We start from the raw sequence: 24,512 nt of genomic DNA, 5'->3' as shown, positions 1-24,512 counted from the left end.
CGTAGGTCATTAGAGACCCAATGAGTTCTTCAAGAGGGAATGCTTTAAGGTCTTTGGCCTCTTGAATGGCCGTAACTTTTGGATCCCAACTTTTAGGGAGGGATCTTAAGATTTTAGTTACTAGTTCAAAGTTAGTAAAATCTTTACCAAGAGCTTTGAGTCCATTGATGACATCCGTAAACCAGGTGTACATGTCTCCGATGGACTCACTTGGTTTCATTCGGAAAAGTTCGTAAGAGTGCACAAGGATGTTGATTTTGGACTCTTTCACTCGGCTAGTGCCTTCATGAGTGACCTCAAGAGTTCTCCAAATATCAAAAGCCGAATCACACATTGAAACACGATTAAATTCGTTTTTGTCTAGTGCACAAAACAAGGCATTCATAGCCTTTGCATTTAAAGCAAAAACCTTCTTCTCCGATTCATCCCATTCGCTCATCGGAAGAGAAGATTTTTGAAATCCATTCTCGACAATAGACCAAAGCTCAAAGTCCATAGAAATGAGGAAGATTCTCATGCGAGTCTTCCAATATGTGTAATCCGACCCATTAAACAAAGGTGGTCGTGCAATAGAATGGCCCTCTTGCATGCCGGAGTAAGCCATCTCTCTTGGGTATTAAACCAAATATGAGAGATAACCTTGCTCTGATACCACTTGTTAGGATCGGAGCGGCACTAAGAGGGGGGGGTGAATTAGTGCAGCGGATTAAAACTTCGATTTTAATCAAAATCTTTCGTACGTTAAGAACGAAACTTGAGAAATTTAACTTGAAGGCGTATTCTTAAAGTTGCGCAGCAAGAGTAATGAGGAACTAAAGCAGTAAGAAGATTTGCAGTAATGTAAATGACAATAATAAAAAGCAAACCAGAGATTACGCCGATTTTTAGAGTGGTTCGGTCAAATGACCTACTCCACTTGCGAGGCCCCTCTTCGATGAGGCTCCCACCTTCCACTAGCAAGTCTCTTGAAATGGAAGGGTAAACACCCCTCTTACAACCTTTTACAAGCAGCTCAACCTCTTACAAATTTTCAATAAGAAAGGAGGAGGAGAACTCTCTAGCAAATTGAAAACAAGACTTGCTAAGACTTTCTAAGACTTTTCTCTCAATCAAAAATGCTTCTCAAAAGTTGTTACCTCAGCTGAGATTTGAGGGGTATTTATAGGCCTCAAGAGGATTCAAATTTTGGGTTTCAAAATTTGAATTCTCTTAGGGTTCCCGGTGCTGGAGGTTCCACCGCCTGGCTCTCCGATTCATTGGTTTGGCTTAATTTTAGCCCAAACCAAATCTGACTTTGGGCCCAGTTGGCCCCTAACCAGGATATAGGATTATCTCTTAATCCTAATCCTAATTACAAGTGAACTACATAACACAAAAACATCCTAAGCAAATTTTCAACCGCGAACGTCGAGTCTTGTTCCGGCGAGCTTTCCGACGAACTTCTTCCGACGGACTCCCTGCAAGCTCCCAATCTTTGTGATGACTTTAACGAGTAGCCGAGCCTTCTCGGTGATCTCCGCGAGCCTCCGACGATTTCTTCGGCGAACTTCCGACACGTTCCCGATTTCTTCTCGGATGGTTCCGGCAGCATCTCCGATGATTCTTCGGTCTCTTAAACGTCCATCGAGCTCGACTCCGGTATCCTTGCTTTATGTTTGCTGGTTATCGTAGTTAATCCTGCACACTTAACTCAATAATATGGATTAGATCAATTAACCCACCAATTGATTATATCATCAAAATCCGAGATTCAATAGTTTTCTCCTAAACCAACGAAAAGGAGAAAATGATATAAATAGGTGGTTGGTCTTCGCCTATTGAAGGAAGACTATTAGTGGACGTCGGTGACCTCAACGGTGGAGAAATCGGAAGTGGATGTAAGTTACAACGACCGAACCACTTATTAAATTTTTCAACGAGAGATCATAAGAGATTAATAAATCTATTTATGTCATTTTGAATCTCTTGAAAGTGATTTTGATGATTTTGATTTTGAATGAGTTTTTACCTATATCGTGATTTTGATTCCTCGGAATTATAATTTGAAATCTTTTATGAATCAAGATCTCTTATTATGTGTTCTCGTATTATTTAAGAAGAGATTTTTTATGATTCATGATTTTTTGAATTATAACTTGAGATTTTTTCTTTAATATATAAATCATAATCTTGACAACTTAAACTTTTTATGCATGAATCGAGATATTCTATTTGTTTCTCTGATGATTCTTTTTACTTTTTATACAAAAGAGGAGTTTTATCCAAATCATTCTTCTTTTCACTATTTGATTTATCCAAAAGAATCATAATTTATCTTTTCGATATTTATAATTTAAAATTTGATTCATGATTCCATTTATTCATGAAGTATATATCTAATTACCTAATTAATTTTTCTTGATATTCTTCATGTGATGATATGAAATTATGAATGAAATACTCATGATATTATATTGATGCGTACAAATGAGAAATTATGATCATGCATGGAAGGATTAATGTAATTTGACATTTTGATACCATGTAATACTCATGATTTTTTTTTTCTTTTCAATGAAACGATGTGAAAGTCAACAACTATCATTTTCTGAAATGATACCTTATTTTAATATGCCATATTGAAATAAGATTGATACTTTATCTTTGTCATGTTTTGAAAATTGATGTAAAGGGAAAAGAATTACAACATTGTATTCTTCCCTTCTTTTTTACAATGACAAAGGGGGAGAAAAACTGTCAGCTTGTACATTTCAAAGGGAAGCAAAGAACTTGCTAGCTTGCATATTTCAAGAATAATAAAATTACTAGCTTGCACTTCTCAAAAGAGAAGAAAGAACTTCCTATCTTGAACATCACCAAGAATAGCTAGCTTGCATGTTCTAAATGATGCAAAACTTGCTATCTTACCGGCTTGCATAATTAAACATTTGCTAGCTATACCTTTCTCCTTTTTATTGATGACAAAGAGGGAGAAGGTATGATGATCATTTGAGTTATGATGCTCTTTGATGTTTTGAAATTTGATGCTTCGAAATTATGTCTTTAAAATTTGATAGTTGCACTTCTCCTTTTTGTTGATGACAAAGGGGGAGAAATTATGATAATCATGCATGAAATGATGTATTGAAATTTGGATTATGCATGATTTTATGATGACATGTTGCTTGGACTTATAATTCTTTAAATTCAAATTTTCTATCAATATGGTATATTGATAGGGTGAGTTAAGGTTAACTCCATCATCAATTGGTTGTCATCATCAAAAAGGGGGAGATTGTTGAATCTCAAATTTTAATGATGAAACCAATTGATAATATTATGATCTAATCTACGTTTTGAGTGATGCAGGACTAGCTTCGATCAGGAGAGGTAAATTGATTAAAGCAGGAGGAATTGGATGTTGGGTCGGAGTTGAACATGTCAGAAGATTAGACGTTGGGTCGGAGGATCGGTCGACGTGTTGGTAGAAGATTTCATACCATGAATTTGGGTATCGGATCAAAGGATCGAACATTGCGCTAAGGAGATCGGAAGTTGCGGGAGTCAAAATATTGATTGGGCAATACGCTAAAAGAGAGGACGATGTGCCAAAGGATCAGATAAAGCGTTGGATGAACCAATGATATACCGGACAACGGATGATGTGTGCTTCGTAATAATTTGTCTAGATCAAATTAGTTTAGGTCATAATTAGGTTGGTTTAGAATTTAATTAAGTCAACTCAATTAGGGGCCAATTGAGCTTGAATTGGGACTATTTTGGGCCAAGAGAAAGGACCATTCAGTGACCTGAAGCCACATCAAGCGGTGGCACCACTGGAGTTGGCAGTGAAACTGCTTGAGGATCAACCTCCCAAGTGGTCTAGATGGTGGTACCATCAGCCATAAATGGCTATCAGGTTGTGGTACCGCTAGACTGAGCAGTGGTACCGCCTAGTGTCAATGCTGCAAGCAGTGGTATAGCCCAACACAAGTAGTGGTACGGCTAGTACCATGAAAATCGAAGATGAGACACTTTTAAGCTCCAAGTTTGAATCCATTTGGGGCCTATAGATATCCCTCTTATCCCTACTTATAACACATAAGAACTTAGAGCAAAAAAAAGAAAAACACCGTAGTAATCTTATGAGAACTTCTCTCAAGCTCTAAGTGTTAGTGAAGTTTAAAAGAGAAGGTAGTGGGGGTGTAAAGGTTATCTCCTGAACCTGTCAAAAGAAGAATCGAGTTGTATGGGTACTTGATCTTCGCCCATTAAAAGATGATTGGTAGTGGAAGCCGATGACCTCGAGTGAAGAGAAATCGGGAGTGGATGTAGGTCACGATAACCACTATAAAACTTAGTTGCATTTCTACTCTTGCTATTTACCTTTACCACAAACTGTCTTACTTGCTTACTACTTTCACTACGCTTACGAACGAGCTTTCGAGTTAAACTCATCTTTCTGACATCGGTTTTTAATCGTATGAAGATTTTCAAATCGACGTTTTCTATGTACGCAATAATTCACCCCCAACACCCTCCCCCCCACTTAGTGCCGACTCGATCCTAACATATGCATGTTCATATTTTCTTTTGTTTAGATATTATAATTATGTATAGGTGTCAAAAATACTATATACAGAGCGAAACCGTGTCAATTTTATCTAGTAAGTTAGTATTTAAATTTTAGATTATCTACTCTTCACTGCATTCCTATTGATAGCAATAATATGGATTAAAATGTGACATCCTACTTTAGTCATGCATATAGGGTATATGTGGAATTAGGAATTAGTTGTTACAAGTATTTACTTAATTCCAAATCCCACACAACCCTAAGGGAACCTACAAAAACATATATAGAGCCTAATCGTATTCCTAATGGGCTCAATTTAACTCAAATAAAACCTTTTTCTCATAAAATAATAGATTGTAAGTAACTCATACCAATCTCATATTAAAGTCATGTCAAATGCCTTGGAACAGTAAGAGATTTATATAATATATATTTAAAATTTAAATATAAATTTAACGTCTAGACTACTTAAAAGCATTTGTAAAAATTAACTTATATTTTGTAAAACTAAAATCCTAGGTTTAGCAAGGGAAATATTAAGTTTTTCTTACCTCAACCTTTATAGAGCTGGGTCTCTATGAGAAAACCCGAGAGAAAGTCTAATTTGGCTTAATAAAGATTATATTTTTTTTATCTAAACTCATCCTTCAATTTCACTTATGTATCTCAACATTTTTTTTTTTTCGTATAACAGTCGTCTTTGATTTATATTTTTATTTAATTTTTTATTAATTTATTATATCTAAATAGCTATATTTTTTTGTCTAAACTCATCCTTCAATTTTATCTATATATCTCAACATTTCTTTTTGTATAACTATCCTCTTTGATTTATATTTTTATTTAATTTTTATTACTTTATTATATCTAAATAGTTTATTATCCTCCACATACATGATATTTAAAGCTCAAACTTCCCTACTTTAATTATGGTTCAACTCGTTCTAAGTCTTGAGATTCACTTGATCAATTAAAATTCAATTGTTACTTCCAATCACTATATGTATACTTATTATCATCTCAAACTTCCCTACTTTAATTATGGTTCAACTCGTTCTAAGTCTTGAGATTCACTTGATCAATTAAAATTCAATTGTCACTTCCAATTAGTATATGTATACTTATTATCATCTCATATTCAAGTTGACTAGTACACTTTATTTTGTTGTACTAAAGAATTATGCCTTCTTGCTAAAAATATGCTTAAAGTAGACATTGATACTTATGCATGCTCAATTAAAATTTTATAAAATATTATAAATAATATATTTTGAAAAGCTTGTACTTAAACTTTAAAAGTAAAAAAAAATATAAATATATCATTTATCATATTTATAAAGTATATATATATATATCAAAAATCACATTAGTATATATATATATATATATATATATATATATATATATATATATATATATATATATATATATAATTTCTATTAATAGTTGTAATTCAATATATGAGACTCCAATACTATAACTATATACTTAAAATAGGAGAGAAAATAATTTTGGATTAAAAGAATTTTTTTTATAAAATAAGTATTATGACAGCAAAATACTTTTTCACTGATATGAATGTATGAGGTTAATAAAAAAAAATTCATAGATAATTAGGTATAATCTTAATAGATGATAAAAATGATATGAATATATAAATCCACAACTCATATAAACAAACGAGACAGTTAATGTTAATAATGCGAGGAAAGGTAAAATAATACATAAAAAATTATTATTGGATGATGTAGATAAAATATTTAGATGCTCTTAATTTAATTAAGATAAAAGATCCATATAATTTGCACATCTTCAATGCAAAAGGAAATTTGCTGATGTGAAATGGTTGTGGGGATGAATCGTCAAAATAAACACTGCTTGCATCTTAGAAAGTATATTAAGAGGAGATTTACGTGCCTCATGACTGAAGAAGGGAAAATTATCCACAACAAAACCAAAGCTCTGTATCAACTACTCCAAAGTCCAAAAAAAAGATGTACAAAGAGTGCTTCATGAGATATTTCTTGAGGTTTCATGAGATATTTCTTGAGGTTTCACCCGACACTTTCTGATGCAGCAGACACAAGCAGACCATTGTGGAGAAGGTGAGTAGGCAGAGGAGCTTTGCAATTAGCAATGTGAGACTTCAGCCTTGGGATATTAGGATGTGCACTGCGACACCTGTGGCAGCGCAACTCCATTTTCAGCAAGCTCTCATCTTCGATAACTGTTGCCACTCCATGCTTTTCGATTTCGTTGATTGCGTCAGCAGAATCACGAAAGAACAAGGTGTTGAAAGAGTTCCAGTGTTTCTTGTTCTTCAAGTGTGCCGAATCAAAATCTTGGCTTATGACATGAAGATGCAGTTGCCGCATTGATGGAACCTTGATGACAATCACATCAGACCAGAATCAGATTAAATAAGTAGATATAATGAGAAATTTGATGATAATGATGAACTTACTGAATGATATCCAAGTCTAAATATCAAAGAAGAATCCTCGCATAAGAACATCTTGGCCCATTTTAGCCCTGCAGAATGCATTCGCTTCAATAACGGAAGGTGTTCCTTGTGGACATCCACAAGACAATCAAGGCCGTCCAATCTCGACAGGACCAGAACATGTTTTGTCGCCTGCACAGTAATTGTGGCTAAAGAAAATGGACAGTGAATGACAAAACAAATATTGATTTTCAAACCTTGGGATACAGGTCATTTAAAACAACAAAGTCATCTGACATCTCCATCACAACATCCTTGTGTTTCTCAGGGTTCAATGCAATTACATGAAGTGCTTGGGCCCAAGCATTCCATGTCCTTTTTGAAACTTCAGCACAATTTTTTTCCTTCACCTCAAGACCTGGGTTGGAACTGCTCGTCAAGTTGCTAGAATTTTCATCCCAATTCAATACATCAGAATGAGTTTCAGAATGTGCATATCCATGACCGCCATGTGGAGTGCTGATTTTCTCCTTTGCAGCAGCATTGAAGGGAAAGCCTTTGCATTTTTTGTTTCTCTCTGAATCATACCAGCCCTCTCGCTTGATCTTTTGATCACTATGTGAGAAACAAGTGCCAGTTGTTCCTTTCAAGGGATTCTGTGAATTAGAAATACCACTTGAACTTCTTTTGCTTTCATTCCTCATTTGACACTTGAAGATGGAAGCAAAGTTTTCAAAAAGCGATGAGTAAGCATCATGAAGAATCTTGCAACCTTCAACATAGTCATTCTTTAGATAATTTGGTCTCTGTGGGTTCATGTTTGGTCCAAGAACATGAATAACATGAGTCACCCCTTCTCGTAAGTGGAGAGGTGAAGACGAAGGAAGAGGGACAACAACAGAATTCCCAGGACTAAGAGTTTCTGCTCGTTCCTTTGTTGCAATTTCAAGTGAATCACCTGCTGCTCTATATATTGCTGCATTGACACCTCCACCTCCTGGTTTCAGCCGCCTGCATGAAGCACCACTCTGATATATAAACATTCCCGGTTCCTGAGCAGATTATGTTGTAAAAATTTTCATTTATGATCTTCATAGGCAACGCAAAACGTGAAACTAAGGTTTACCGTACCATGACATACCGCCCTGTCACGAACGGTCGTCGCGCACTCGCAACAACTTCATTCAACAAACCATTCGTCGCTTTTGCATGCTTGAACAGAGATATGGCAGCTTGTTTTGCCTTAGTTTTGTGTTTTTACTTGTAAAAATACATGTTCGAATAGGTTGCAGCGCACAGTGCGACCGCTCACCGCACCGGGCCAAAAAGCCCCAAAATGGCTCCGTTTTCGCGTGTCGCGGGCTGTTTTCTGCAGCCCTCTATAGCGCGCAAAACGTCAGCCATCTCAGTACCCTGGAACCCCCCGGGGTGGCATAGGGCTGGATGGGGCTTCGGTATATTGTTAGGCATTGAAAAATCTTCACAAGTTCGCACGTTGACTTGACGGGAACTTGCCTTCGTGCCCGGCACCCTATCACGGACTTAGTTGGTTTGCCTAAGTCGTGCGGCACCCTTGCGTGTCCGTCCGCAAAGGTCAGCCTCCCCGAAGCCTCTCATTATCCCTTAGGACCAACAAAAGAGAGAACGGGTTAGAGAGAACGCCTCAATCGGGATCCACAAGCAAACATCTCCGAAAAACACTTCATAGACAATGCAAATTACAAACAGACTTTACAAGCTCTGAACAGTGGCACAACAAAGGGTAAAATGGTCCATTACAGACCGAAAATCTCTCGCACATGTCCACATGACACAACCTTTATTTACAAGCCTAAAGAGGCCACCAACTCAACTAAAATGGGACTATTAAGCCTTCAGCCGCCCCTCTACATGCTGTACAAGGCATGAACATGCCAAAAGACACGGACATACATAAGCATTACATCAAACATCTTGTTTAGAAGTTTGTCCGTGACATTCTCCCCCACTTATTCCTTCGACGTCCTCGTTGAAGCCTTTGTCGACACTGCAACTCCTCGCCTTTGCTGAGTCTTCAATCTTCTGCTCCAGCTACAATGCGCCTCTTGGCTCCTAACTGCTCTCCGCTACTGTTTTTGAGTAGTCGAACCTTTGATCCGCCATGCTGCTTCAACTCACCAATGACTCTGACTCTGGTGTGGGGTTGGCTGAGTTGTGTTGATCCTTGTTGATTCCTGCGGATCCCCCAGATGAAGGAAAAGACCATCCTTACTGCGCCAGTCTCTCAAATTCCTCATGCTGCTTGAACTGGGTGGATGCTTGTTGGAGCTTTAACGAGCATCGTCTCGCAAACTTTTGAAGTTTTGGGTCCTTCCTCCACAAAATTTGCTCATTGACTCTTCTTTCACTTAGTTGTCACATCCAAGTAGGTTCGCATCACTTCCGCTTTCGATTGGCATTTCGTTGGGAAATGAAGCGGACAATCTACTCTCAGTAGCACTGATCACCGTTGGTGAGGATTTGACAACTATTGTCTTTCATTATCTTCGAAGGGTCTTTGAACTTGTGCAGAGCTCCTCTACTGGATAGATAAGAGAATTGGGGTACTCGCTTTCGCCCATTCTCTTAAGGGTTGAGAAGGCAAAGGTTACTTGACTTCGCCCGCCTCCTCGAGGATGTACTCCATGCATCGAGCTGGTTACTAGCCTTCGCCTGCTCTTTGCTCACACTTCTGAAGCACTTGAAGTGTTTGCACTCCTTGCGTTGAGTTAGTTACTGTGATTCACCTTCTCAATGCCCTCGAACTTCTAGAATGCAGTAAGTTTTCACCCCAACTTGGAGTAATTCTCTCATAGGTTTGGTCGCCTCTGGGATTGTACCGTCTTCTCCATCAACCCTATCGCCTACTCCTCTGAGTAGCAAAGGTACAGCACCGCGTACTGCCTGCTTCGTTCCTTGGTTATGCACTCTTGCATGACCCGAAGTCCTTCACTTTCGGCTATCTTGATGAGAAGCACATTGACACCAGTCTTACGAAGTTCTTCGGCCTCTGCCCTTCAGCCTTGTCTCGGTACTTGGAGATTGCCTCTGCATTCTCCACCTCCTCGGCCCCTTTCATAACCAAGCGCTCTCCCTCCATGAGAGCAAGGGATCAATGACTTTCACGGAAGTCCCGCCTCTGCGGTACCATGGCGCTGCCATGCCCATGGCCCTACTATCCGTCGCCTCGCATCTGCATCCCTTTCCTTCACGATCAGTAGATATGTCTCCGTGGCACTCCTCTGAGTCCACCTCCATTCTAACTGATGCTTGATTTTGGGTAGCTAAGTCCCTCTGGACTCGTCGTCGCTTCTTCGCCCCTTTCGACCCCCTGCTTCAACACCTCTGTGTTCTCCAAGCAGTCCGTTTGGTCGATGGAAAGACAGACTGCAACTCCCATGCATGGCCTCTGCCATCACGTTGTAGGGTTTGCACCGGTTCTGTTCTCCTTAGCTTCCTTGGTAGCAACGTTCGCTTACTCGGCCTTGTCCTCTGACTTACCGGGCTCCCTTAAGCGAATATGAGCTCTGGAGCAGTCCAACTCTCCAGCTGCTTCAATCATACCTCTGTATGATCAAGTCCCTCCCATGGGACTCACTGGTACTTGCCTTCGAACTTTTCCCTTGGTGGAACACAGCCCCCATATGCTGATGACCAAGGCTTTCATTCGATGCAAAATTCGATACACGCACGGAAGACCCGCCTCTGCGGTACCATGGCCTTCACTCCTTGAATCCATAGCCCTTCTTACCGTCGTGTTGTTCACCGAAGTGGAGCTTCCAGTAGCTCCCGATCATACCTCCGTATGATCTAGTCCCTCACGGGACTATGTCGTGTGTATCGCATTTCCACGAACTGTTCCACCACGATCCACTGCACCATGTCGCCTCCTGGTGACATCTCCATTGCATTCTGATCCTTGTGGAATAAACTCGAATTGTGAACCCTCCATGTGTGGCCTCTGCCAATACATCGCAGGGTCTCCTCCACCTTCGATTTTGTTCGCTCCTTTGGCAATCGACCTTCATCCACCCACTCTTGGGTCACACCTAGATGAAGCACCGCTCTAGGACAGTCCGTCGCCTAGTAGCTCCCGAAGTCCACCGACTTCACTGTAATTTGTGCACCATTGTCTGGATCCTGGACCTCTGCCCCTACCAGCACAATCTCCGCTGCGCACCGCTTCCTTCATGGCAACTTGAATGGCAACACTATGGCATATTCTTCAAGAGTACCCGCCTCTGCATCCTCTTGCCCCGTGTTAAGGCCTTCTGAACCCAACTTCGTCTCCGCAAATTGAGTCGCCTTAGTTCCTCCATCAAATGCTTTTCCGAGATAAGGTGCATGTGCCCAGAAGCTCCCTTCTTCTTCGGCACCATGCAAGATGAGTCCGCTCCGTCAGAATGAAGGACCCATGGAACAACATGATCCTACTCTTGCCTCTGCAAGAGTTCATGTCCTTGACCTCTGTCTAAGGAAAGCCCTGTGCCTCTGCTCCATGTTCCAACTTCTATGCAGGCTCCCTTCATGCGGCTTGAGTACTTCGCCAAGTTACACCCAAGTTGCTCCGCTCCTCGTTTTTTCATTGAGTCGATGGTGGCCCTCGCGCCCACCATTCCAGGGGTCAGCCCTCCCTTGAGTCCGATCTCCATATCGACTCCAAGTGTGCCTTCATTTAAGTTGCTTTGGGTCGCTCCCCCACTTGATCTCGCAATGCATCCACCAATGCATTCTCTCAAGCGAGATCATGTGACGACTCCTCGCCGCTTGCTCAGTCCATCGAGCTTTGTGGAGTTGTTGTTTGTTGAGGTACTCCTCCTCAACATGTGAGGTCCGTCTCACATGATTCTCCCTCTGGAGAGCCGAGACTTATCCCTCCTGGATAACTGTCCCATTGGAGCAACATCTCTCTTCGTTTCGAAGACCACCATCCCCTTGGACTACTCCGATCTGCTGAACAAACTGTGCATTGTTCTGCCTCTTGCAAACGCACTTGCTAGATTGCGACTCCCCGTCAATACAGTCCCCACTGCACCCCTCAAGGCCTAGCAACATGCTGAACTCATTGCACACTTCAGCCTCCTACGGACGTATCCTTCACATGCCGAAGAGAAAGTTTCAATGCTCCATGGCGCCGAGTTTCGGTCGCCTTGGGATGGCCACGAACATTCCATCGTCCGCATACAAGCCCATGCATGAGTACCAGATTCTTCGAGTTAGCAATTCCCCTCACCTCTGTGAGCTTTGCATAACTCTTTTGGTCGTTGAGCAACTCATTCCACCTTGCATGGTCTCATCCTTTACCAAGCGCCTCGCTTGGCTTGAGCACCATCAAGTATGGTTGTCAACGTTGAGCCATAGGTCAAACTCAGCCATCCCAACCTTTGTGCGCTCCACATTCTTCCAAGCTTGCCTGTTCTCGTGGTGCCTCTTGCGCGAAAGGTTGGCCATTCCTCCGAATGCCAATGTCAGATACCCGCTCCTCTGAGCGACTCCTTTTCCCTACATCTCTATGCCTGTTTTCCCCCAAACAGTCGCACGTGTGCTGACTGCCCTCAACGCAGCCCCGCTAGGTCCCCAACGTTTGCATGCTAAGTGTTTCTATGAGTGCTTGTCCCGCTCTGATACCATCTATCACGGACTTAGCTGGTTTGCCTAAGTCGTGCGGCACCCTTGCGTGTCCATCCGCAAAGGTCAGCCTCCCCGAAGCCTCCCATTATCCCTTAGGACCAATAAAAGAGAGAACGGGTTAGAGAGAACGCCTCAATCGGGATCCACAAGCAAACATCTCCGAAAAACACTTTATAGACAATGCAAATTACAAACAGACTTTACAAGCTCTGAACAATGGCACAACAAAGGGTAAAATGGTCCATTACAAACCGAAAATCTCTCGCACGTGTCCACATGACACAACCTTTATTTACAAGCCTAAAGAGGCCACCAACTCAACTAAAATGGGACTATTAAGCCTTCGGCCGCCCCTCTACATGTTGTACAAGGCATGAACATGCCAAAAGACACGGACATACATAAGCATTACATCAAACATCTTGTTTAGAAGTTTGTCCGTGACAACCCGGTGAGCAGTTGTTTATGGACTTGCAACTGTTCGTTCTACCTTCTAAAGTCCTTGTTTTCCTCCTTCCTCTCTTTTCTCCTATGCACACAAGGTGCTTGCTGAATTACTTGTAAAGCTTCCCTCTTTGCGAGACGTCGGGACTTGTCCGTCGCTCGTTTTCAATCTAATCAACTTTTTGTTTTACAGGACCTTCGGGACCTGTACGAGGTTGCAACTATGCTGAACCTTTGCGGACGCATATGTCGCAAGGACGCCTCAAGACTTAGGCAATCCCAGCTACGTCCGAGAAGTTGGTGCAAGGGTGCGTTGCGACTTAGGCAACTCAAGCTAAGTTCGCGTCTTAGCCGCAAGGGTGCCTCACGACTTAGGCAATTCCAACTAAGTCCGTGACATTGTGGTATCAGAGCGAGCAAGCAATTCGAGCAAGCAGCGAAGGAACTTCGCAATCTTGCCATGGCCAAGCATCGTGGCGAATCGAGCAAGGTGGGGCAAGCCGGACCTTTGCCCCAAGCAGCCGTAGGTGGGTTGCAAGTGCAAACTCACTCTCATGTCGTTGGAGCCGCTTTGGAGGATCGTGGCAGCGAACATGATGAGCGAGAAATTGGCTGCTCTCCACGAGCGGAGGAGGCACAATCTGGAGCGCCAACCGGGAAGAGGAGTCATAAGGAGAGACTCACAGCGGCGGAAACCCACTTGGATGTTCTTGAAGTGAGCTTGGAGGAACTCTACCAAGGCCAGTGAAGGCTTCTTGGGGTAGAGAGCTCACAAGAAGAAGCTAAATCCCGAATCAACAAGGTTGAGGCCCTAGTCGATCGACTAACGGATGATATTAAAGACTCCGTGCAACATTTGCACGAAGTCGTGGCGGAACTCGCTTCTAAAGTGACAGCACTCACAAGGGCACTAAATGCGGGAGGGAGCAACACCCGCGTTGCACCGCCACAAAACCTGAGGGTACCTGAGCCTCATTGCTATGGAAGTGCTAGGGATGCAAAAAAGCTCGAGAATTTCTTATTTGGCATGGAACAGTACTTTCAAGCTACATGCATGATTATGAAGATACCAAAGTTTCAATAGCAACCATTTATCTGAACGGGGATGCAAACCTTTGGTGGCGAACCCGATGGAAGGAGATCCAACAAGGTCGGTGTCGGGTGGACACATGGGAGGACTTAAAGCGGGAGTTGAGAACTCGGTTTCTACCTAAGAACACAGAGTTCGTCGCAAGCAGGAAACTAAGACAACTCCGCCAAAGTACTTCCATTCGAGACTACGTGAAGCAATTTTTTGTACTAATGCTGGACATACAGGACATGTCCGAGAAGGATAAACTGTTCAGCTTCCTCGATGGTTTGAAGTCATCGGCTCAACAAGAACTACATCGAAGGAATGTCACCGATGTGATCGGGGCAATTGCTACTGCAGAAAGGTTCACCAACTTTGTTTCCTCTGAGGACCCGGGAAAAAGGAAACAATCTTCAGGAAATCGCCCTCCAAAATATTCTCGAGAGAAGGAGCCCGGGGGCGAACAAAGGAAGAAGAGTTCCCACAAAGAGCCAAGCTCAAAACCTAAGGCCCCGAAGACTGGCGGATGCTTCTTGTGCGGAGGGCTGCACATGGTGAGGGAGTGCCCACAAAAACAGGCACTCAATGCTTTAACAGCTTCCATCCATCCCCCCAAATCAAACAAGGGCAAAGTCGTCGCCCTTGGTTCAAGCAGTTCAGAATCTAGCAGTGACGATGAGGAGTCGCAGGGTCCCCGAATGGGAGCAATACGTTTGTTAAATGCATTGCAGGGTCAAGTGGGGGAGAACAATAAGGCAAAGTCATTGAAAGCAGGAAGTAGCGAGCTGATGTACGTGGACATTAAGCTCAATGGCCAAACAACCCATGCAATGGTGGACACGGGAGTTACCCAAAACTTTATTACCGATCGAGAAGCAAAGCGACTTGCGCTGATCTTGGAGAAGAACTCAAGTCGAATGAAGGCAGTGAACTCGGAGGCTAAGCGAATCTCCGGGTTGGCAAAGGGAGTTCCCATCAAGATCGGAACATGGAGCAGGAGCACAAACATGATGGTGGTGCCACTGGACGACTTCCAAGTGATTCTTGGAATGGAATTCATGCAATTGGCGAAGTTGGTGCCAATGTCGTTCCTAAACTCCCTATGTATGATGGGAGGTGACAACCCCTGTGTAGTTCCCGTCTCTCAGAGAGGAACCAGGGAACCCCAACAGATATCAGCATTACAACTGAAGAATAGGGTACGAAAAGGCGAATTAACATTCGTGGCTGCTATAAAGCTAGAGCCACTCGACCAGAAGGCCATTCATGAACCTGCTGCGGTGGGCGAACGTCCTGAAGGAGTTCACAGATGTTATGCCACCCGAGTTGCCGAAGACTCTACCGCCACGCAAAGGCGTGGATCATCACATCGAGCTGGAGCCAGGAGTGAAGCCTCCAACGAGACCACCATACCGCATGCCCCCTCCTGAGTTGGCAGAACTCAGAAAGCAGTTAGATGAACTACTAAGCGGTGGTCTCATCTGTAATTCTAAAGCACCATTCGGAGCTCCAATTCTCTTCCAAAATAAACAACATGGGAGCCTTCGATTATGCGTCGATTATCGAGCCCTCAACAAAGTGACGGTGAAGAACAAGTATCCAATCCCGCTCATCACGGACTTGTTCGACCAATTGGGCAAGGCCAAGTATTTCTCCAAACTCGACCTCCGATCGAGATACTGGCAGGTGCGCATTGCTGAAGGCGACGAAGCGAAGACTACCTGCGTGACCAGGTATGGAGCGTTTGAGTTCTTGGTGATGCCTTTTGGCTTAACCAATGCTCCGACCACGTTCTGCACTCTTATGAACCAACTATTCAAAGAGTATTTTAATAAGTTTGTGGTCGTCTACTGGGACGATATCGTCGTCTACAACCAAACGCTCGAAGAGCATGTGGAGCACCTTCGGACCATTTTCAAGGTTCTCAGGGAGAACACTTTGTTCGTGAAAAGGGAGAAGTGCTACTTTGCTCAAATGAAGATCTTATTCTTGGGGCATCGAATCGGTGATGGCTCCATTCGGATGGACAAGTCGAAGATGTAAGCTGTTGCGAAATGACGAACTCCAAAGAAGGTGCCAAAGTTGAGATCCTTCCTTGGTTTCGTCAACTACTATCGGCGCTTCATAGCGGGGTATTCGAAACGTGCAACTCCACTGACAGAGTTGCTGAAGGAGGAGCAGCCTTGGGGGTGGTCTGATAAATGTGAAGCTGCGTTCCAAGATCTGCAGGCTGCTGTGTTGGAAGAACTAGTGCTCAAATTGTCGGACTATGAGGAGCCCTTCGAAGTCCATACAGATGCTTCAGACTTCGCTATTGGGGGAGTGCTCATGCAGGAGGGTCATCCGGTGGCCTACGAGAGCCGCAAGCTCAATGAGACCGAGCGGCGGTATCCGGTGCACGAGAAGGAGATGATAACAGTGGTCCACTGTCTACGAGTTTGGCGGCACTACCTTCTTGGATCGCGATTTGTACTGAGGACAGACAACATCGCATTGAGCTATTTCCAAACTCATAAGAAACTCTCCCCAAAGCAAGCATGATGGCAGGACTTCCTGGCTGAGTTTGATATAGCAATGGAGTACAAACCCGGAAAAGCAAATGTCGTGGCCGATGCATTGAGTCGGAAAGTAGAGCGTGTGAATGCTGTACAATTAGAGGGCAGAGGCCAAGCAAGTCAGTTGCACTCCAACTTCCTTTCCAGGATCAGGGATGGACTGTACAGTGATCCCCAGGGAGTAACCCTGATGCAGCTCAACAAAGCAGGCAAGGCACGACGATTTTAGGTCAAAGAGGGACTCGTTTACACAAAAGGGAATAGGGTTTATGTCCCTCGAGTAGACAATTTGAGGAGTGAGCTCTTTAGAGAGTGTCACGATTCCCTTTGGGCTGGACATCCGGGCATTCACAGAACCTTAGCTCTCGTGGAGAGGGCCTTCTACTGGCCGAAGATGAGGACTGATGTGGAGGAATATGTTCGAACGTGTCTCACTTGCCAATAAGACAAGGTGGAGCAGCGGAAGCCAGTGGGACTTTTGGAGCCATTGTCCGTACCAGAAAGGTCGTGGGAGAGCATTTCCTTGGACTTCATATCAAGCTTGCCGACAGTAGGGGGACTCGGATCGATACTCGTGGTGGTCGATCGATTTTCAAAGTATGCAACTTTTATTACTGCACCCCTACACTGTTCAGCAGAAGAGGCGACCAAGCTGATGATGAAGAATGTGGTGAAGTATTGGGGAGTCCCGCACAATATCATCAGTGATCGAGACGCTCGATTCTTGGGACGATTCTGGACCGAGCTATTCAAAATGTTGAGGTCCAAGTTATACTTCTCCACAAGCCTCCACCCCCAGACGGATGGCCAAACTGAAAGGATAAACTCGCTCCTAGAGCAATATCTTCAGCACTACGTGAGTGCCAACCAACAAGATTGGGTGAAGCTGTTGGACATAACCCAATTCTCATACAATTTGCAGCAGAGCTTTGCGTCCAACAAGAGCCCCTTCGAGATAATTACAGGACAACAACCATCGACTCCTCACACCTTGGCTATTGGATACACTAGAAGTAGTCCGTCAGCATATCACTTTGCAAAAGAATGGCATCAAAATGCAAATATTGTACGGGCTTACTTGAAGAAGGCGGCCAAAAAGATGAAGAAGTGGGCCGACTTGGGAAGGCGACCACAAGAGTTCAAAGTCGGCGATTTGGTGTTGGTGAAGCTCCAACCAGCATCACTCCAATTCTTTAGGAACAAAGTACACAAAGGATTGGTGCGCAAGTATAAAGGGCCCTTCCCAATTATCAATAAGGTGGGCAATGTCTCCTACAGGTTGCAGCTGTCAGCATGGCTCAAAATTCACAATGTTTTTCATGCCAGCAACTTGAAAGCCTACCACTCAGATCCGCAAGATGCTTCCTGAAGTGTTCCAACTCGGCTACCCCCCACCAGAGCCTCCTACGAGAAGCGAGTCGAAACCATTCTGGCAGATCGCAAGATAAAGCTACTCAATGGAGTTGAGCAGACCGAGTACTTGGTGAAATGGCAAAAGCTTCCCCGAACTGAAGCCAATTGGGAGCCCGAAGACGCCCTACGACATGAAGAAGCAATAATCAACAACTACCAACAAGCATCAACGAGGGCGTCGACAGTTTAAGTGGGGAAGAATGTCACGAACGGTCGTCGCGCACTCGCAATAACTTCGTTCAACGAACCGTTCGTCGCTTTTGCATGCTTGAACAGAGATATGGCAACTTGTTTTGCCTTAGTTTTGTGTGTTTTTGCTTGTAAAAATACATGTTCGAACAGTTTGCAACGCACAGTGCGACCGCTCACCGCGCCGGGCCAAAAAGCCCCAAAATGGCTCCGTTTTCACGTGCCGCAGGTTGTTTTCTGCAGCCCGCTGCAGCACACAAAACGTCAGCCATCTCAGCACCCTGGAACCCCCCGGGTGGCACAGGGCTGGATAGGGCTTCGGTATATTGTCGGGCGTTGAAAAATCTTCACAAGTTCGCACGTTGACTTGACGGGAACTTGCCTTCGCGCCCGGCACCCGGCGAGCAGTTGTTTATGGACTTGCAACTGTTCGTTCTACCTTCTAAAGTCCTTGTTTTCCTCTTTCCTCTCTTTTCTCCTGTGCACACAAGGTGCTTGCTGAATTGCTTGTAAAGCTTCCCTCTTTGCGAGACGTCGGGACTTGTCCGTCGCTCGTTTTCAATCTAATCAACTTTTTGTTTTACAAGTCCTTCGGGACCTGAACGAGGTTGCAACTAGGCTAAACCTTTGCGGATGCATATGTCGCAAGGACGCCTCAAGACTTACGCAATCCCAACTAAGTCCGAGAAGTTGGCGCAATGGTGCATTACGACTTAGGCAACTCAAGCTAAGTTCGCGTCTTGGCCGCAAGGGTGCCTCATGACTTAGGCAATTCCAGCTAAATCCGTGACAGCCCGGTATGAGCGGTACATACTGGTCCGATAAGAGACCAGTATGGGTGGTACATATCGGTTTGTCGATATGCCTCACAATAACATGTGTCAATGCATCAGTACAATTGAGCACGTACTATACCAATGGCCAGTTGGTACACCAGTACGGACTAATAAGGCAAACCATGCATGAAACCATACAACATGAACTAATATGCAGATATAGCACTCAGAAAGTAGACGGCCATTGAAATAAGCAGCATAAACTAATTTGTTCATCAAGATCAATATAAGACTTAAGATGGCCAACAAAAATTTAAATTCTAGAGTTTACACCAGACAGATCTTATTGAATCCTAACTATAAATTCAAATCTTTGGGTAGCACCTACTATAGCATATTTACATGATATTAGGACACCCACAGCATAAACTCTAGTGAATGCCTAAAGTTAATAGACAATCTAACACAATTATGCCTTGACAAGGTGCATACTTAGTAGGTCAAATGTACATATACAAGCTAGAATTCTTGAAGAACCCTTTGAAGCCAACAAATAATTCATTTTACACGAGTGCTAAACTAGGTCCATGTTGTCGTGGGTGGTAATATTGAGGGATATCCTATCCTGAGTAGTGAATAAGCATACAAATGTATGCATAGCCATATTGGCCTATTATTTAAGTTTAATAGGGGCTGGCTTTTGTTATGGCAATAGTTTGTGGTGGTTCATCTATTATGATGGCCGGGTGTGGGACTTGGGGATGGGGGGCAACAATAGCAAACTTCACAATCACTTCTTCAAGCAGCAACTCATTGCAAGCTTTCTGATAGGCACTTTATTATTCTCATTTCTACTGTGCTTTTTTCACCATCTTGAGCCTTCTCTATGTTGCAGCAATTTGGATGATCAGCAATGAACCCGTCATCAGGTTCTGCAAAGTATTAAAGCACACATCATTTACTAAACATCTTGACCAAGACGTTACCAATGTAACTACATCAACAATTGGTGTTTTATTATTCAACACTGAGCTCTATATCATAGAACATTATCTTAAAATTGCATTTCACATACTCGTTTTCATTCAAATGATTAACACACTGGCAACGTCCAAGCCTTTGCTTGAGAATATATAGTTCATCATTTAATACATCCTTGCTACCAACTAAAGAAACTATACCCAGTTTCAATATTTCTGATATTACATGTTCATCTTTAACCAATGTGGACAAGTGGGTCCATTTCCAACTGTGGAGTACAGACACAGTTTTGGAAATCACCTAGTAGGTAATAACAATTTATAAGTTCTATTTAATTCTCCATACAGAAAACAAACTTTAGTCCCCGATAATTTACAATAATGAATGGAATGAAACCAAGTTACCCACCACATCTTTTCCACACGTTATACACAAAATAATTATTTAAACAAGGCATTCCAGAAGTCATGTTCCAAAAGAGTTCAAGTAAATAGGATGATCTTCAATCAGAGTATGAAAATAAAATCTTACCAGTTGGTAGCATTGGCTATGACATTACACCTGAAGTTTCCTTTTGTGTACAGCTGTGTAATGTCTCCAACAAACGTGAAAAACTTATTAGATTCGATATTCTTCTTTGCTGCCTTTTTCCTGACCAAGGATAAAATCTTTGACTTATCACTCAGGTCCACTAGAACAAGCCTGACACTGTCAAACTTATTCAAGAAATCAGAAACACTATCTACTATGATGTCGGATGCCTTCTCAAGGTCAAATTGAAAATCAGATGTCGAAATAGATGGAAAAGCCAGAGTATGAACATCATTACAGGAACTACCACCGACAAAAGATCTGTCTGAAGAGTTCTCATCATTCAAACTTCCCTGATCCTCATTTTTGTTTTCAAGTTCAGCAGTGAAGGTATTGCCTATAGAATCTTGTCTTGGAACATTTGCCTGAGTTAAATTTTGATCAGATGTTATATCCTTGCCTGCATCTTGATCTTGTTTATCTACTTTCTTCAGAAATCTCATTATTCCAAGCTGGACTTTGTCATCCTTATTCTTCTGTCCAAATACTCCAGCTGAAAGGTTGCCCGATGGACCAAGATTGTTGTATGCTTTAACAGCTTCTTTGACATCATTTTCACTGTGACAGAATGTTATCCGAGAGAATCCTTCACTTAATTTTGGTAACTCTTTCTTTTGTAGCATACGGTTAACAACTGCAGCAGCTTTCCCACCTTGTAGTTTCCCCTCATGCCCAGTCCGCTTTACTGACCGAGAAATACACAATCGAGCAGGAAGATCAAGAACCACTGCATGCACAGCTACTTGTGCTTCACCAAGTTTAACAAAATCAGCTCGTTGTTCTTGTTCAAGGTTGCATCGATCAATGAATACACTTTTACCATCTTTGAGTGCAGCAGCTGCACTCATTAAACACTGTGACTTTGTTCCCTGTTTGCCATTTGCGATGGTATCCTATAAGAATAATAGTAAAGTTGTGAGGAAAAAAGAAGACAAGGTGAATACATGCATTTTTTAACATGAGGAATTGGATGCAATACTGTAAATTTCAAACATCAAAATGAGTCTGAACAAGAATTTCCTTTAAGCAACATGAGCTAATTAGACCATATTTATTAGTCAAAGAAGAACAGAAGTAACAACCAAGAAAGAGAGTCCATAAACAACTCAAACTAAAGTATCTTTACCGAGGTTTCCAAAGAAACCAACCTCTCAACCTAGTGGGTCAAATATTTCATCTAATGGTATAAAAGATGGTTCAAATAAGAACATAAAAACTTAAGGAAAAGATGCACTTAGTTTATACCCAGAATAACCACTATAATAATAGAAAATTGACACAAGAGGATACCATAAAATTAAATAAATCAAATTTTCATTTACCTTCCCATCTCAAGGAACAAAAACTAAGACTGAAAGGTTCAAACAAATACCTAAACAGGAAATTGTCAGGAGTTAAGTTAAACAATCATCTCACTTAGAAATCACCATTGCACGAGACTTCAAGGTTCAATCAAATATCTAAACAGGAAGTAGAAATAAAGAAAAAAGTTTTATAATCCACATTGTTAACTCTTGCATGCAACAAAGATGGAAACAACACAGAAACCTACCTGCAATCTGATGTGTGCATTATCAAATTCATTCTTGAGCTATGTTGGAAGAAACAAATACGACCAAAATGTGAAATACTGAGATAAATGACTATGCATCAAATAATTATCAATCTGACATAAGCAATACTCATGTCATCAACGAAGAGATATTGAACCCTGAGCATCAGAAGAAGAGTTCGAATAACAAAACCAGCTATGACAAGACGAATTATAATGCAGCTCACGTCATGAAGGATGTACTGGAATCAAACACATTATACATTTCACATCCAGAGCCTAGATCAAATGTACAACTTGAATCGTTACTTAGGCCAATAAGTACACGGCAAGACACTTCATTTCTCCCTAAAATCGAAGTCACCCTACGCAAAGGAAACAACTTTATTGAATCCAAGATACACCAAACTCTGCAAGAGAAGCTGACGAATATGACAACAACAAATAGAATTCAGAGCCACCGCTTCCAACGAATCCTAAGATCAGTCGAGGCTCATCCTGCTGTTTCGCATGCAACGGAGAGTACAAAAGCAGAAAGCAATCGGATTTCGAAAACGAAGGCTTTACGCGACAATTAGGTCTCACGAATCCATCGATAGAGGGGAAACAGCAAAAAGGGGGCCGACCTGGCAAACGCGGACCCAGGGGCGGCGGGCGGCGGCCATGACGTCGCTGCAGAAGGTGGACTTCCCGCTGCCGGGGGCGCCCACGAGGAGGACAACGAGGCCCTTCTTCGCCTCTTCCCCGCCTCCAGCGGACGAAGGGTCATGGGGGTTTGGGTCGTTCTCCATCTCCCTCGACGAGGGTTTCAAGACGAAGCAAAAGAGAGACAAATGATGGTCGGATTTGTATCGAATATTAGAATTTAAATATCATTGATAACAAAATTATATTTATATATATATATATATGATGAATTTTCAGTAAAACGCTAACTTTCGATTTTTTTTTTCTGTAAAACATATGAAGTTTGAAAATTATTTATAAAGTATTATTTTTTAATGATCATTTATCTCTATCGATCACTATCCTTCGTTACACCTTTGTTTGTGCTTGGTCATGCCTCTGTTGTCTCCCTCCCCCCTTATGTCTTCGTGTGTACACTAATAATACCAACTATCATCCTCCATTCTCCTTATTGTCTACACCTCCACGTGCGAGCTTTACTAGTTGTCCCTTCCTCCTCTCCTCTTTATTGGTCTTTTGCACTTCAATACTGACATTCCTCCCTCCCCCCATAATCGCCTACACCTCCACGCGAAGGCTGATGGGTCATGTGATTACGTGTGGGCGAAGACATGATTAGAGTTAGGGCTATGATAAAAAATTTTTACAGTTATGGGAGCAAAATAATTTTGTTATCAATCGAAGGTGGGTGCTTTATTAGAATTTTTTAAATTTACGATGCTCTTAGGTGTGGGCGAAGACATGATTAGGGTTAGGGCTATGATGAAAATTTTTTAAAGTCGTAGGAGCAAAATAATTTTATTATCAATAGGAGGTGGGTGCTTTGTTAGAATTTTTTAAATTTACGATACTCTTAGAAAAATCCAAATATATATATATATATATATATATATATATATATATATATATATATATATATAACACTATTGTTCTGCCATATATATCGTTATATATACATAGATTCGAGAACGTACGTATGTTAAATAAAATTTCTCGAAAATAAAATAAAACGGTGTGCCAAAAAGACTCAAAATGTGGCTGCTGGGATTCGAGCCCAGGTCTCTACGGCCACAACGTAGAATTCTTACCACTAAACTACAGCCACTTGATGTGATTACCTTCTACCAAATTATAGTTTTTAGAAACTTAAACTTTCACAGAACCCTTGACGGTCGTTTTGACAGAAGGATGTTCTTGGTTTCAAACCCTAATTGCTATTCCCAATGGGTCACAGTTTAGCCTCAAGTAGAAGACAGAAAATTTAAGGCCTCCATACAGCATATTTTACAACAAAAAAAATCTATGCTCATGAAAGTCACAACACTATTCAAACATAGTGTTTGAGGTAATTCGGTCTAACAAAGGAGATGGCGAACTGAGGTTGGTTCATAATATAGTTTTGACAGATCCAAATAACTGAAGCTAAGAACAGGGGATTGTTGAAGAGAATTGAAGAATTAAAAGATGACCATGTGTCCGAAGGAAGGAAGATATCATGGCTGAAATTAGGGCACGTTAGCGCATGCCCTTTTTATTATTGTCATTATTATGAAGATATTAACGCTAACTAGTTCGAGTGAGTCCCGTGATGAATTTTGTTATATG

General features: G+C 42.2%; 1 protein-coding gene and 1 non-coding gene across 2 annotated transcripts; both read right to left on the bottom strand.

Moving 5' to 3' along the window:
* Positions 1–6,410: 6,410 nt before the first annotated feature.
* On the bottom strand, positions 6,411–23,066 carry LOC135671490 (transcription factor bHLH140-like). The gene is made up of 5 exons (XM_065179652.1): positions 22,847–23,066; positions 20,609–21,561; positions 7,256–8,009; positions 7,020–7,190; positions 6,411–6,939 (listed from the first exon to the last, which is right to left on the bottom strand). The coding sequence occupies exons 1-5, from the start codon at positions 23,009–23,011 to the stop codon at positions 6,610–6,612; spliced, it is 2,373 nt and encodes a 790-aa protein (XP_065035724.1). The 5' UTR covers positions 23,012–23,066; the 3' UTR covers positions 6,411–6,609.
* Positions 23,067–23,940: 874 nt separating this feature from the next.
* On the bottom strand, positions 23,941–24,012 carry TRNAH-GUG (transfer RNA histidin (anticodon GUG)). The gene has a single exon. It is a non-coding gene; the product is annotated as a tRNA-His (tRNA).
* Positions 24,013–24,512: the final 500 nt, after the last annotated feature.

The sequence above is a fragment of the Musa acuminata genome, unplaced genomic scaffold (assembly GCF_036884655.1).
Source record: "Musa acuminata AAA Group cultivar baxijiao unplaced genomic scaffold, Cavendish_Baxijiao_AAA HiC_scaffold_1139, whole genome shotgun sequence".
NCBI lineage: Eukaryota > Viridiplantae > Streptophyta > Magnoliopsida > Zingiberales > Musaceae > Musa > Musa acuminata.
Note: the sequence above shows the minus strand (reverse complement) of the source record. Positions and strands in the feature narration are given on the sequence as shown.

Bases quoted from the DNA above. Each gene is read 5' to 3' on its own strand.
- LOC135671490 (XM_065179652.1), bottom strand. From the start codon at position 23,011: ATGGAGAACGACCCAAACCCCCATGACCCTTCGTCCGCTGGAGGCGGG. The intron at 7,191-7,255 runs GTTTGAAAATCA...ATTACTGTGCAG, and splicing joins TAAATGACCTGTATCCCAAG to GCGACAAAACATGTTCTGGT. The intron at 6,940-7,019 runs GTAAGTTCATCA...ATTGTCATCAAG, and splicing joins TTAGACTTGGATATCATTCA to GTTCCATCAATGCGGCAACT.